The sequence below is a fragment of the Typopeltis vanoorti genome, chromosome 21, assembly GCF_054136105.1.
Source record: "Typopeltis vanoorti isolate ZY-2024b chromosome 21, IOZ_Tvanoo_1.0, whole genome shotgun sequence".
In the NCBI taxonomy this organism is placed as follows: domain Eukaryota; kingdom Metazoa; phylum Arthropoda; class Arachnida; order Uropygi; family Thelyphonidae; genus Typopeltis; species Typopeltis vanoorti.
Genome location: NC_143569.1, coordinates 59,663,168 through 59,677,875, shown reverse-complemented (window position 1 = coordinate 59,677,875; position 14,708 = coordinate 59,663,168). Strand labels below are relative to the sequence as shown.

Below are 14,708 nucleotides of genomic sequence, written 5' to 3'. Positions count from 1 at the left end.
AATAATGATATTATAAAATACTACACGCACACACACATCACATCAGAAAAAAATTCTGATTAACATTCTTTATGCAGTGTGTAACTAGTAACATAAGCAGATTTAATTAAGTGATAACTACATGTTTGCTGAATGAAGTTACTGAGCAATGACTGTCCTGTTATACAGCCAACTCTCACTACAGAACTTAGGGACCTCCCAAAAGAAAGTTCATTATAGCAAACTATCATAAACCATTGTACCTATGGAGGTTTCATTGTGATTTTATGGTAGTTTGTTCTAGAGTTGAATGTGTTACTTAGTTACCTATGAGTTACTTATGTTGATCATATATTTCAAGACAGGTTATGGCATAGAGGAATACACAAAAGTGGACAGAATAACAAAAAAGAATCAAATGATTTCCAGCATCTCCAAGGACTAAACTTTCAAATGAGACCTCAACAAGTCAAAACTGGTCTGGAAGGTGACTCGCACATTAATATAGCGCAGTATACATACGAGGGTCGTCTGAAAAGTTTCCGGTCTCGACCATAGATGGCTACACTATCGGCAAGATTATTTTTTCTAAGTTGGTACATCGGTCATAAGTACCCATGTGAAATTGCAAGTCAATCTATCAAGTAGTTTGTTTTATACAGCTCTGAAGCAAAAGCGTTGTCTGCATCCCTTGAAATGGATAAAAATGAGTATCGTACAGTTCTAAAATTCTTTGTAAAAGAAGGTTTAATGCCAAAAGAAATTCATTCAAAATTCATAAAAGTTTATGGGTCACACTTCTTCGTTTTTGACTATTAAGAAATGGGCTGCCGAGTTAAAACATTCATACCAGCCTTGAAGATGATCCACGTGAAGAACGTCCAAAAAGTGTAACAACACAGAAATTATTGATCAAGTGCACGATATGGTATTCGATGACTGGCGAGTCAAAGTTCGTGAAATTGCTGAGACTATAGGAATTTCAAAAGAATGTGTAGGATATATTTTGCATAAAGAATTGCAAACGAAAAAGCTTTGCACAAGATGGGTGCTGCACTTGTTCACAGCAGATCAAAAATGCACTCGCATGAAAACCTCTAAACAGTGCTTGGAGCGTTTTAACAAGAATAAAACTGATTTTGTGCATCAATTTATTACTATGGATGAGACTTGGATTCACCATTATACACCAGAATGCAAACAGCAGTCAAAGAAGACAAAGTTAGTTCCATCAGCAAGAAAGGTCATGGCATCAGTGTTTTGGAATGCTAAAGGCATTTTGTTTATTAATTATCTTGAAAAGAGTAAAACAATAACCAGAGAATATTATTCCAATCTTTTAACCAAACTATTATTATTATATATACTTTTAACCAGAATATTATTCTGATCTTTTAACTAGAAGAAAAAATTCATGAGAAAAGACCTGGTTTGCAGAAGAAAAAAAACCTTTTTTTTCATCAGGACAATGCACCTGCCCACAAAGGTGTTTTGGCAATGGGAAAATTAAGGGAAATGCACTATGAATTGTTGGAACATCCACCCTATTCCCCAGATTTGGCTCCCTCTGACTTCTGTCTCTTCCCAAAACTAAAACTCTTCCTCGCTGGGTTAGCGTTTTTCTTCGAATCAAGAGGTGATTGCAGCTGTAGAGGGGTATTTTGCAGATCTTACTGAGAACCACTACAGGAATGGGATAATGCTGCTGGAGCATCGCTGGAATAAATGTATTAGTCTTAAGGGAGATTATGTTGAAAAATAAAAATAATTTTGAAATTATAAATTCATTTTCTCATTGTTAGGCCGAGAACTTTTCAGACCATCCTCGTGTTATGGAAACTGTGCTCTGTATTATGGGACACTAAAAGTGAAATCAACTGTCTTCCTTACAAATGGCTAACCATGAGGCTATTTGATCCATACATTTATGTTTAATTATAATTTCTTGTTTGACATACATACATATTTTCAGCATAAGAATAAAATATCTTGGCAATATAAAATGGTTCAAATTTCTCATAGTTTGTCATTTTAATTAGTCACTATAACTGAGGAATATTATTCTGATCTTTTAATTAGTTGCTAATTATTTAATTTGCAATTAATTAAAATTTAATTACTCACTAATAAGATAAAATAAATATTATAATTAAATTAAATTTAATTATAGCATTTATTTTCACTTAATCATGGGATCGAATTTATAAACCTTGATTTGAAAGGATTGAAGAAAATAAACTTACAGTTTGATGAGGTGAATGACACAAAAGATACTCGTGTAGCACTGAAATCCTTCCTGATTATGCTATTTGTATCACCAGGAAGTTTTCAACATAAACTTGGACCGATATTGATCGGTCCAAGTTTATGTTGAAATAAATTACTTCCCATATAGTCTGGTAAGGAATGAAGAGGCCAAACTACGGTTTCTCATGCTATGTCTAATCTTCACCTTCTAGTGGTAAACTCCATTACTCAGTATCCACTTGAAACAAATGAGGAGGGTTTGCCAATTTGAGGCTTGGCTAACCAAACTGTACTCTGGATAGGATTAAACCATACATTAATATACCTTTATAACTGTGATTGTTTTCAAAGTGCAGATGTTCAAACCATATAGTTGGGAATTTTATCTAAATGAGAAAGGACAGACTACCAAATTTGATATATGTCCTTCTTATAAACTAAAGCAAGATAAAAGTAAGGTGGATCCTCCAATACTCAGGAGTTCCAAACAAACTTGCAAATTTTACCCCAAACAAGAAGGATATTTAATTTTAGTAAATAATATGCTCTCTTTTGTGATAATTCACCTTGTATTCTAGTTTTAAATATTAAAACTTCATAAAATTTCCTTTACTTGGATAAAACAACATAGCAATCAAGTGCTATCTAAATGTCACCTGAACAGTTCATTTTCAGAAATCAACAACTGCCAACATTAGGTGGAGCTACCCTCCCATCTAAGGCAAGTAGCATCACTCATGTTTATTACTAGCAATACACAACTCTCTGACACAGCTTTTGGATTGAGTATAGCAAACTAGTAGCAAAAACAGTTCACTATATTGACCCAAAAACAATTCTCAGAGATACTTGTGACAATTATTACTGAGAAAGAAACATAAACACAATAAATAAAGAAAGTTTATTGATCATAAAAAATCAAATATTTCAAACATAAAATAACCATCCATCATTAGTAATAATAAATTTAAAAAGTTCTAAACAAGGTGAAACTCCCAATAATCAACTAACCATTCAGCAGCTGCAACATGTTACAAGCATCATATGTGAATAATTAGACTTTAATAACAATATTAGAGAGATATAATGTATTTCAAAAAAAAAAAAAAATATATATATATATATATATATATATATATGAGTTTCTAAGACAGAAAACTAGAATAAGACGGTAACAATTATTTTAATTAAAAGCATGATATTTCATCCTAATTACATATGATTTTTTCAGGTGTAAAACACACAAAAATTAGTAGACAAACAGTAAAAACTAATAAAGGTGACAACCACTATGTAGTTAAAGAAAAAAATCAGACATAACATTAAAAAAATTTAAGCATTGTATGAATTTTACTTTCCAGTAGTTAATTTTGAAAATTTTTAAATTCTATTAAGAAATTTAATTTCCAATTAATTCATATGAAAAATATCATATCATTATTGTCTCTCCTTTTTTTAAACAATTTACTGATGAAATTAAATTTAATTTTAACTACTCTGCCAATGATTAATGAATCGCTTTACAATTCTAAGTTAATAAAAGAAAATAATACTAACACAAAATGCATTCCACACTACTTCTGCAGATTCTCTGCTAGTGTATACTGCCATCGAAGAAATTGTGTGTTGAACTGCTTGTTTTGCTAAATTCCAAGGTAACTCTTTCTTCGTGTTTAATCCCATTCCAAGACAATTAAGTATAAGAGGAAACACCTGAGTAAAAACAAAATTAAAATAGTGTTGATTTCATTTATTATATATGAAAATAGATACATAAACATTGTTTTAAAATTTTTTGAACTATTTTTAATAAATATAGTAATATTGTACTGGACAAATTTAAAAAATATTTTTTTCTCAAATTTATCCATTTTTGAAATTAAAAAAAAACAAACAAAAAAACTTACATTTTCAGTGCAACTGTGAAACTGCTTTCTAACACCTTTCATCATTTCAAACAACAGCTGCCCAATTCCCTCTGCATACTGCAAATAAAAAAAAAATATATATATTATTATTATTTTAATTTTATGCAAATTTTCAAATTACATTTTAAAATAAGTTGACCAGTTTAGTACAAATAGAAAGGGAGTTGCTTCCTATGTAATAATGGGAAATTGCCTGAGACAAATTTGAAAATAACACAATAACCTGTTGAAAGTTTATTTTTCACTTGGTTAGAGTATAATAAATTTAGTTTAATTCTTTATCCAAGTGTGAGCAAACAAAGTTTGCACCTGAAAGTATCTTCAGGACTGGGGTAAGGTGGTACAACACCAGGACAACTCCTAGCATTAGACATCTCCTTGCAGATATGTCTAATGCATAGCATTAGACATATCCGCAAGGAGATGTGTTTTGCATTATGGGAGATACTGAGATAGGAATGTTGGTAGCTTGCTCCACCTTTGCAAGGAGTTGCCCTGGTGTTGTACCACCTTACCCCAGTCCTGAAGATACTTTCAGGTGTAAACTTTGTTTGCTCACACTTGGATAAAGGATTAAACTAAATTTATTATACTCTAACCAAGTGAAAAATAAACTTTCAACATCTTTCTCTAAATCCAGAGTAATTTATTAAAAAAAAAGGGTGGCACACCATTTGGCAACTCCTATAGGTAGAGATGACCTTGCTAATGCTTCTGCCTGGTATCTCCACTTGGACCTGGCTCCCACTGAAGAGACCTCAATAAAGGTCGAAACTAGTCTGGGTTGTGGCCCTTCCCTTAATGCATAGCATTAGACATTAGACATATCCACAAGGAGATGTGTTTTGCATTATGGGAGATACTGAGATAGGAATGTTGGTAGCTTGCTCCACCTTTGCAAGGAGTTGCCCTGGTGTTGTACCACCTTACCCCAGTCCTGAAGATACTTTCAGGCGCAAACTTTGTTTGCTCACACTTGGATAAAGGATTAAACTAAATTTATTATACACAATAACCTAAGTGGATTATAGGAAACATCAAATTGCATTATCTTAAAAGCATTGGATTAGAAGTAATTTGAAAATATCAAATTATGCTTTCAAATTACTTCTAACTAAATAGCTTTGTAAGATTTTCAATTTGTTTATTTCATATGAGTTAATGTTTAATTTAGATATGAAATGTAGCCTCACTATTCCATTTGTTTTATCTAAGATGAAACTATAATACTGCAACACACCTTACTGCTATTTTCCTTAATCAAATTAACTTATAATAGGAAGGAATTTATCTTCATTTTCTAGCATACATCTTAAGGGATGTATCATATTTTATAATATTCTAAGACAAATAAGATTTCAAAACTAGTTTCTGATCAACTTTTTTCGCAGCTGGTTTATTATTTGTTGGGTCTCTGATCAGCTTGATTATGATCTCCTACAGATATTTTGCTTTAGAAAAAAGTATTTGCTTCAAATACTTGTTCTGCTAATCTTTCAATTTTCTATCCTAGGTTAGCTCTACTAATACATTATTAATATTAATTATGTTAAGTAGGGATGTGCAAACCATTTGGCTACATGTATACTTCTAGCCAAATTAAACAGTGATGAATACCTGTAGTAGATTTATTTACAAAAATAATGTCATATGGATGACATTATTTTTGTAAATAAATATTAGATATTAAGTGAAACTTAATATAAACTATTTGAATACCACTTTTCTAAATAATGTGAATCATATAAATTAAAAACAGCAGCTAAACAAGTCATGAGAAATTTTGGGCATTCTGTCCAAAATTTCTCATGACTTTTACACATAACTTAACCTGCATTTTTCATGATATCTATGAGAACATGTTGATATCATCATCATCTCCATCAAATTCCTGATAGGTACCCTCTGAGATGTGTACAAGATATTATGAAAGTACTATATGAAAAGTTTACATCATTGCCAACTTCTAATTGATAAGTTTCCTTCAAATTAATCCATTATCTGTCAGAACCCCCCCCAATATCATCAGATTTTCATATTGATGTATAGGGAAGCAAATCCACTTATAGAGATGTTATTAGCATAAATGTCCCACCTGCATGGCACAGGCCTCCTCCAACCTCTCTCACTCTCTCTTATCCTGTGCCACTCTTGTCCATGTGACACGAGCTGTTTTTCTGTCATTTCTCTATCTTTTTCTCTGTCTTCCAGGTTTTATGACTCCTTCTCTTGGCAGCCATTCTGTAGCTCTCTTTGACCATCTATCATCTTGACAAGTGGCCTGGTGAATCCCATTTTGATTTCCTAGCTCTCCAAATGATGTACAGTCATACCCCAACTTACGCGAATCCGGAGTTATGCGGTTTCATATACGTAAGTATTCCCATCCCGCTTCACGCCTCACCACTAGTCGTATCTTTCCGGCGCCAGCCGCATTCGCCAGTGTCGCACATGCTGTGAACAAGCACTGACGTGTTTCACGCGATCTCCATTCATACACGATTTTTATAGTTTACAAACCTTGCGATTGTTTAATGTAATGTTCTTGATAAAAATTTTATCACATAAAAAATAATAATGTCGTCCAAAGGAAGCAAGTCTGATTCTTCTACAGCTAGCAAGAAAAGAAAAACATTTGACTTTGAAAACAAAACTCAATATTATTAGGGATTTTGAAGGTGGAATGAAAATTTGTGAGCTAGAAAAGAAGTTTGATTTACAGGAATCCACAGTAAGAACAATCATAAAAGAAAGGTTTACAGATTCTAACAAGGAACGAATTGTAGCCACAAGGTAAGGAATAAAAAAAAAATCATTAGCTTGCTATGAAGAAATTTTGCGTGACAAGAAAAAGACATTATGCCGTCAGACAAATCTATTAGATTTTATGAAACCATTGACATCGAAATAACTTTCTTTTTTTTTTTTATGTACGAAAAACTACAATTATGATTATATTTCTTAAAAAATATAGGTGTTTTGTAAACCTTTGGTCCCAATTAACTAATATTTTGTATGTTTGTATGCAAAATTATACCAGAGTTACGCGAATTCGACTTACGTGCTTTTTGTTGGTCCCACCTACCGCATAACTTCGGGGTACGACTATTTTATTTTTGTTAGATCTCTTAAGTCCTTGCTCTTTATTCTATTTAATCTGAATATTCCAAGTATAAACTCCTTTCCACTGCTCTTTGACAAACTGGGAGCAATTTTTTGTCTGTGTAGTGGTTAGTGCCCAAGTCTGGAAACCATGTCAAAACTGGTAGGACAATCATATCTAATAATTTTCTTTTTAGACAAATAGGTAAGTCTCCTTTCATCCGCTGCTTCATTCCCCAGTAGTTCTTGAAGCACTATTGATTTTGCACTGGATTTCAAGGTCAAAGTGATTTGACATGGAGATCATCTGTCCTAAATATCTGTAGTTCTCCACATATTCTATTATATTATTTTCAGCATGAGGAAATGTATTTATGGTTTGTTAATATTTATTTTTTATGATAGTTTATTGTTAAACCTATTTCCTTGCTTTTTTTATGCTAATTCATTGATCATCAGATTAAGATGAGAGCCATCTTCAGCAAACAGAACGACATCCTCCACAAAATGTAGACAGTTTAACATCTCCCCATGAATATTAATACCATAATCATCCCAATCCAGATCCCTGAAAATGGCTTTGAGTGATGCTGTAAAAAAGTTTGGCAGCAATGGGGATCACCTTGTTTGATACCTCTCTCCATCCTAAAGAAGTTGCCACTTTCCTCCAACCTGATAGATACCTCGCTATTTTCATATATGGTTTAAAGTAGCTGGATATATTTTTCCTCGATTCCAAAAAAGGGTAATATTCTATGAAGTCAAATGCTTTGCTATAGTCAATGAAGGCTATATTTAAAGGTTTATTGTATTCTAAATATTTTACCACTATTTAATTAACTATGTATAGATGGAAAATTACAATCCGGTTTCAGGAAAATCTTTTCCTGAAAGCGGATTGTAATCCAGATGATTACAAATTCTTTTGAGGATTATTCTGGTATAAATTTTACAGTTGTGTGATAGTACACTTATAGGCCTGTAGTTGTTTATATTCTTTCAATATAATGGAAGTAAGTTGTCCAACCTATATTTGAAATGCTCTGCAAGCATTTCATCTGGTTCTGGACACTTATTGTGTTTCATTTCATTGATAGCAGTTTTAATTTCTATTTCTGTTATGGATAGAACGTTCACATTTTCCAGATGCCTATTGTTTGCTGAATTTGATCCATTTATATGGCTTGTATAAAGGTCTTTGTAAAAGTCATTGGCGAAGCCTTAAATTTCTTTTTTACTGTTTGTTATGTTTCCATTTTTATCTAAAACACAGGGAATCCATTTTTTGTCTTGAGAAAGGCCATTTTTAGTTATTTTCAGTGAGGTTCTATTTTCTATTGCCTTGGATATTTCACTTGTATTGAATTTTCTCAGATCATTTCGAATTACTCTTTTGACAAATTTGTCAAATTCTGCAAATTTAATCTTATCTCTCGATGAATGTAATCTGTTTTTCTTTAGTATTTCTCTTTCATCTATTAGTATCTTAGTTTTTTGAGAGATCTTATCATTCTTCCTGCCAGTAGAATTATTTAGAGGTTTAAGTGAAGACTTAATAATAGTTTTGATACAGTTGCAAAGATATTGAACATCATTTTCTGACTGTGTCAGATTTTGTGAAGCAATCATTTTTGTCAAATTTTCTTTGTATTTTTCTTTTTGTTGGTCTATTACATTAACAGTGGATTTGTTTGGTTTGGTACACTTAGTCCTTTTTTTCTATTTTGATAATGAGATCATTCCTCTCACCAATCTATGATCTGTAATAAATCTAAAATTATTCAGTACCTGTACAAAAGTAAATAGGCTTGTATTTAGGCAGAAAATGAAGTCAATCTCCCTCTTGCTATTTCCATCAGGAAAATATGAGTCCACCATCTGTTAAACCTGTTTTTGAATACTGAATTCGTTATTGTTAAATTATGACTGGTTGCAAAGTTAAATAATAATTTTCCCTGCACATTTCTAGAACCATAAACATATGGTCCCAGCACTTTGTCCTGTGATGTCCTTAATCCTATTCTTGCATTGAAGTCTCTCCCATTACTATTAACTCTTGTGTTTTCTCTTTGGAAATTATACTTGATAGATGATTATAAAACTCTTTTATTTCTTCCAAACTATGGCTTGAGGTAGGGGCAGATACCTGAATGATCAAGATCTCTGTATATGCAAACAAAGATCATAAACAAGATCTTTGTTTATGAGTTTTATTTTCAGGCTTGCAAATGTTTCCGAGTATACTTCTAGAGATAAAAATTTCTAACTAAATTTAGTTAACTAATAAATTATTAAGCCAATATTTTGCCAGGGTCACCAAGGCATCTCCACGGGCACAAAGAAATACAACTACGCCGATGCATGCAGAAACACTAGCAGGAAGGCAAAAACAGACTGAGTATGAAAGGCAAGATTCTACAGCCCAAATCAGCATCCTCTATGGGTCAGGTGATGAAAACTGCTGAAGATCCCAAGATGGCAGGCTTCCATATTTTAGATAAAATGAGCCAGCTGAATTTATTTAGATTTGGCAAATATAATGCTGTGGTGGATTCTAGGAATAATCTCTCTCTGATTTATATCTACTACTGTATAAAGGGAAAATCTGTTCCATTGGATCCAGTGATTCATATGCATGGCATGGCATGGTCTACTACTGCAGAAGAGTAGTGTGCAGGTAATGGATAAAATATGAAAGTTTATCCTGTTTGTCCAAAATATAAAAGTCTGCAAGAGCACAACAAGCTGTAGACCAGGGGATTCTCAATATAGTTGTGGTTATGGGTACATTAAAGATTGGGAAGAGAGTGGCAGGCACCAGTATTTTTTTTTCTATGAAAATTAATACATGCTTATCATATCAAATGATAACAACAAATTAATTAACTATGAAAGTAGGATAAATACACACATAACATTTATTATACAACTAAATTAAACCATCGCAAAATAAGCAAAAACATTTCTCTTTACTCTGGATAAAACAACAGTCTTCTCCCCAACTGCTGTTGAATTTATAGGTTCGTTGTTTTTTATTTGGATTACTCATTTTGGGACAAAATTTTTAAACACAAGAAAACGATGTACAGTCAAAGTATATTGACAATGCCAATTAAGTGGTGACACATCCCTGAAGCGAACAGTTGCCAGTAGACTAAATACATAAAACATACACACTAAATTGTCACTGGTAACACTCACACTCAAAGACAGAGGAATTACAAAATGTTCATAATATAAATGTTAACATTTTTTTTTTTTTGCGATTTCAATAAATATTATTAGGGGTGCTTAAGGGTCAAAACTGAGAAGAAACCTCCACATAGCCTTCAAAGGAATGTGGAGAACTGACCAGGGCTTCTGACCTAATGTCCAATACTCACCTTCTCGCAGTGCACCCTGTTAGGTATCTACCTAAATACTGAACGGATGAGGAAGGGCTGGCAATTTGGGATTTAGCCAACCAAATTAATTTCTTATTGGCTTAAACAAACATTTCAAATGATGGTACAACATGACAGAATTTCATGCCGAATGGGGCGTCGCCTGGTTAAACACGGCCCTCGTTTTTTCCAGTAAACCAGGGCAAACGGCGAAACGTCAGTGACTGGAACAAATCCTAAAACCCACCCCAACTCAGCATCATGAGAGTTCAAGATTGGTACTAATAACATAAGAAGCCTGAATGGCAAAGAAATGGAGCTAGCTCAGGAATTGGATAAGTACCAGATCGAATAACAGGGGTGACTGAAACAAAAAAGACAAAAACTGGTGAGATCTTTCTGAGCAATAAATATAAATGTTTTATTCAGGCAATGACAATCAAGGAAAAGAAGGAGTGGCCATAGTATTCAACACTAAATATGAGGCTAATCTTCTTGAATGTCAGGTAGTCTCAAGTAGAGTGATGTGGGTAAATATGAGAATGGGGAACTGGATAATGAGACTTATTTGTGCCTATGGTCCCAAAGAAGGTTCCACTAAAGTAGAAGTGGAGGAATTTTTTGAGGCTTTAGAAAAAGCAACTGACACAATGAAGATGGAAAAGTTGGTCCTTGTTGGGGATTTAAATTGCAGAGTAGGAAATGATTGCCAGACATACAAAAATATTTTAGGAAAATTTGGAGAAAAGAGCAAAGCTAATAATAATGGCAAATACTGTTGGTTTTCTGCTCAGAACATGGAGTGGTTATTACTAACACCATGTTCCAACATGCAAAATCTCTCCATGTGCAAAAATTCACATGGAGAGAAGAGGCAAGAAATAAGAAAAGTCACATTCACTATGTTATTGTTGACAGTGATGTTTTCCCACTGGTGCAGGACACCAAAGTGTGCAGAGGATTGGGAATTGGAAGTGATCACTATTTAGTCTTGAGGAGGATAAAACTGAATTTCATATTGAAAAGAAGAACATGTGTAAGAAAGTTTCAAAGCAATAAAAAGTTGAGCAGCTCTCAGATGTGTAAACTAAAAAAGACAAATATTATTCAAGAAAAAAAAATGCAAGAGTTTGAGAACAAGAACCAAACTTTGGAGATTCAGTGGAAGACCTTAAGAAAACACTGATTGATTCAACCAGAGAGGCTTGTAGTGGGGTTGTCTGCAAGGATAGAAAAATCAGAACTCCATGGTGAACACAGGAAGTTAAACAGGTGAAGAACAAAACATATCAAAAACTCCTGACAAATAAGTCAGCTTGTGCTCTTATAGAATACAGAGACAAATGTAAGAAAGCTAAACATTGTGTAAAACTGGCTAAACAAAAGTCACGGGAGGACATTAGCAAGAACATAGAAAATAAATATCAAGAAGGTGGCAAGATATTCTGGAGGTTATTGAAGCTCAGAAGTAGAGGAAAGAGTGCTGTAAAAGGAATTAGAGATGATAAAGTGATAAGAAAATGGGAGAAATGAAGTATGGAGTAATTACTTCGAAAAATTGCTAAATGAAAAAAGCAGTGATAGCACAGTGATAAAAAAACACTCGATAGGCATGCAGTCAGGAATACATATCCATACTTGAAGTAGAAAAAGCCATCAAAAGCCTAAAATGTGGAAAGGCAGTAGGAGTAGATGATATTCGACCAGAAATGCTCAAGTATGGAGGTATAAAACGTTTTACAGTGGCTGCACTGCATAGTTCAGAGGCTTGAACAGAGGGATAAATTCCAGATGATTGGAGTAGAGCTCTCATAGTACCATATATAAAAAGGGAAATAAAACTGAATGTGAGAATTACAGAGGTATTTCCCTACTGAGTGTTCCTGGTAAGATATATGCAAGTATACTCGAGAAATGGTTGAGAAGGATTGTGGAAGAGAAGCTTGGTGAAGAAAAAGCTGGATTCGGGCCAAATAGAGGCTGTCAGGATCAGATTTTCATTTTACAACCAATAGTTAAAAAATCATGGGAATATATCAAAGATCTGTATAAAAGTTTTGTAGATCTGGAAAAGGCATATGATAAGGTGCCAAGAGAGAAGCTATTCAAAATGCTACAGTTATATGGTGTAAATGGGGCATTATATCAAGCAATACTTAGTCTTTATTTGAGTCATAAGTCAGCAGTTAGAATTGAAGGAAGTACAGGAAGGTGACTAAGAATGTGACTAATTTCTCTCTTATTCCATATAAATCTAGTGTTAGATAAGGATGTACATTATCCCCTGTCTTATTCATTATCTATGGGGATCACATTATGAAGGAAAGTAGTTTGAAACTTGATATCAAAATTGGAGGGTTTATCTCAGCTCTTTGCTTTATATGGATGATGTTATACTGCTAAATGAATCTACTACAAGTCTGCAAGATTCCCTGACTAAATTGAATAACTGTTATAATAGATATGGTATGAAGGTCAGCATTTTATAAATACAAAGACAATGTAAAGAGGCAGAAACATTGAAAATATCAACAGTATTGTGAACAGAACTTATAGAACAAGTGAAACATTTCAGCTTCTTAAGCACAATTTTTAGTGAAGATGGTAAATTAAATATTGAAATAAACAGAATAAATTTATATGGAATAAGAGAGAAATTAGCCAAAACACTAAATTAGACAGTGTTCAAAACAATTTTAATTCATAGATCTGAGAGGTGGGTTAGAAGTAAAACACTTGACCAAAGTCTAGAGACTGCAGATATAAGAGTCCTGAGAAAAATTAGGGGCATGAACAGATGGCATCAACGGCAATATCATATTAAAAATAAGGATATTAGGAAAGACCCTGATGTTGTCAACATCCAGGAATGCGTTAGCAGAGCTAATCTCAGGTGGTATGGTGGTATTTTGCTAATCTTTCCTCTCAGAATGGGAGAGGAAAAATTAGCAAAACAAGCGTTTTCTGCCATGCTGGCAGGAAAAAAGACCAAGAGGAAAATCAAGATATAAATGGATTGATACAGTAAAAAGTGATAATATCTTTATAGGTCTTTACAGGTAACACTCTGATTTGGAGGAAAACTGTAGATAGGAAGTTAGTGATGGTGTAAATTTTTCATGTAGTACTATGATAAACTGTACTCCACTTGAAGGTATATATCAGGAATTTGATGATGATGATGATAATGATAAATATTATTACTAGAAGAAGACATATTTTTCAGTTTTAATTTTATTTTTTTCCTTATTTAATAATTGATAGCAGGTGCATACAAAGCTCCGTGGAAACAAATGTGTCCACGGGCATAGGGTTATCTCCACTAGTCCAAGAGATAACCCAATATTATCTCTTGGACTAGTTATTTGGCCACTTGTAGGTAGGGAAACTAATACTATCCACTATAGGCTTCAAAGGTGTATGTGTTTTGTTTGCGTAATTTTGGTAATCCATAATGCTAGACCTTCCCAGTGGTCTAGCATTATGGATTACCAAAAATACACAAACAAAACACTTTGTGATATTCATTTTTATGTTGCTTAAAGCTAAGTGATGATCACTTTCAGTTTCAATTTCTGAAGATATCACTATTAACATTAACAGTTAACATGATCAATGAGGCTTTTCTTATTTCTTGTATCTTCTCTCTAGGTGAACTTGTGCACACTTTATGCTGGAACATGATGTTAGTGATGACTAGTTAGTGACACCATGCCAAAACATGGTGTGTATGATTAGTAACACCATGTTGGAACATGATGTTAGTGATGACAGAAATTCAAACAGGTACCATTATAAAAAAAATAAAATAAAAGATGCTTGTTTTGAGGTAAAGCTAAGACAGGGTTGCTTAAAGGATGAAGTCAGATAACTGGAAAGAGATATCCACATTGCCTTTAAGGAATGCAGAGAACACTGGGGCTTCTGACTTAATGCCCAATCCAGACCTTTACATGGTGCACACCCATTAGTATGTATCCACTAGATACTGAATGAACGAGGATGGGCTGACAATTTGGGACTTAGCTGATCAAATTATACTCTCTATTGGCTTAAACCAGAAATACAC

General features: G+C 33.4%; 1 protein-coding gene across 1 annotated transcript in view; it reads right to left on the bottom strand.

The window, feature by feature from the left end:
• LOC150094892 (small subunit processome component 20 homolog) overlaps positions 1-14,708 on the bottom strand; it is a 468,852-nt gene that overhangs the window by 441,343 nt on the left and 12,801 nt on the right. Inside the window, exons 3-4 of the mRNA XM_090410975.1 lie at positions 4,134-4,211; positions 3,784-3,939 (exon numbers count right to left, since the gene is read on the bottom strand). Coding sequence (XP_090267101.1) covers positions 3,784-3,939; positions 4,134-4,211 — 234 coding nt within the window. The remainder of the gene's footprint in view (positions 1-3,783; positions 3,940-4,133; positions 4,212-14,708) is intronic.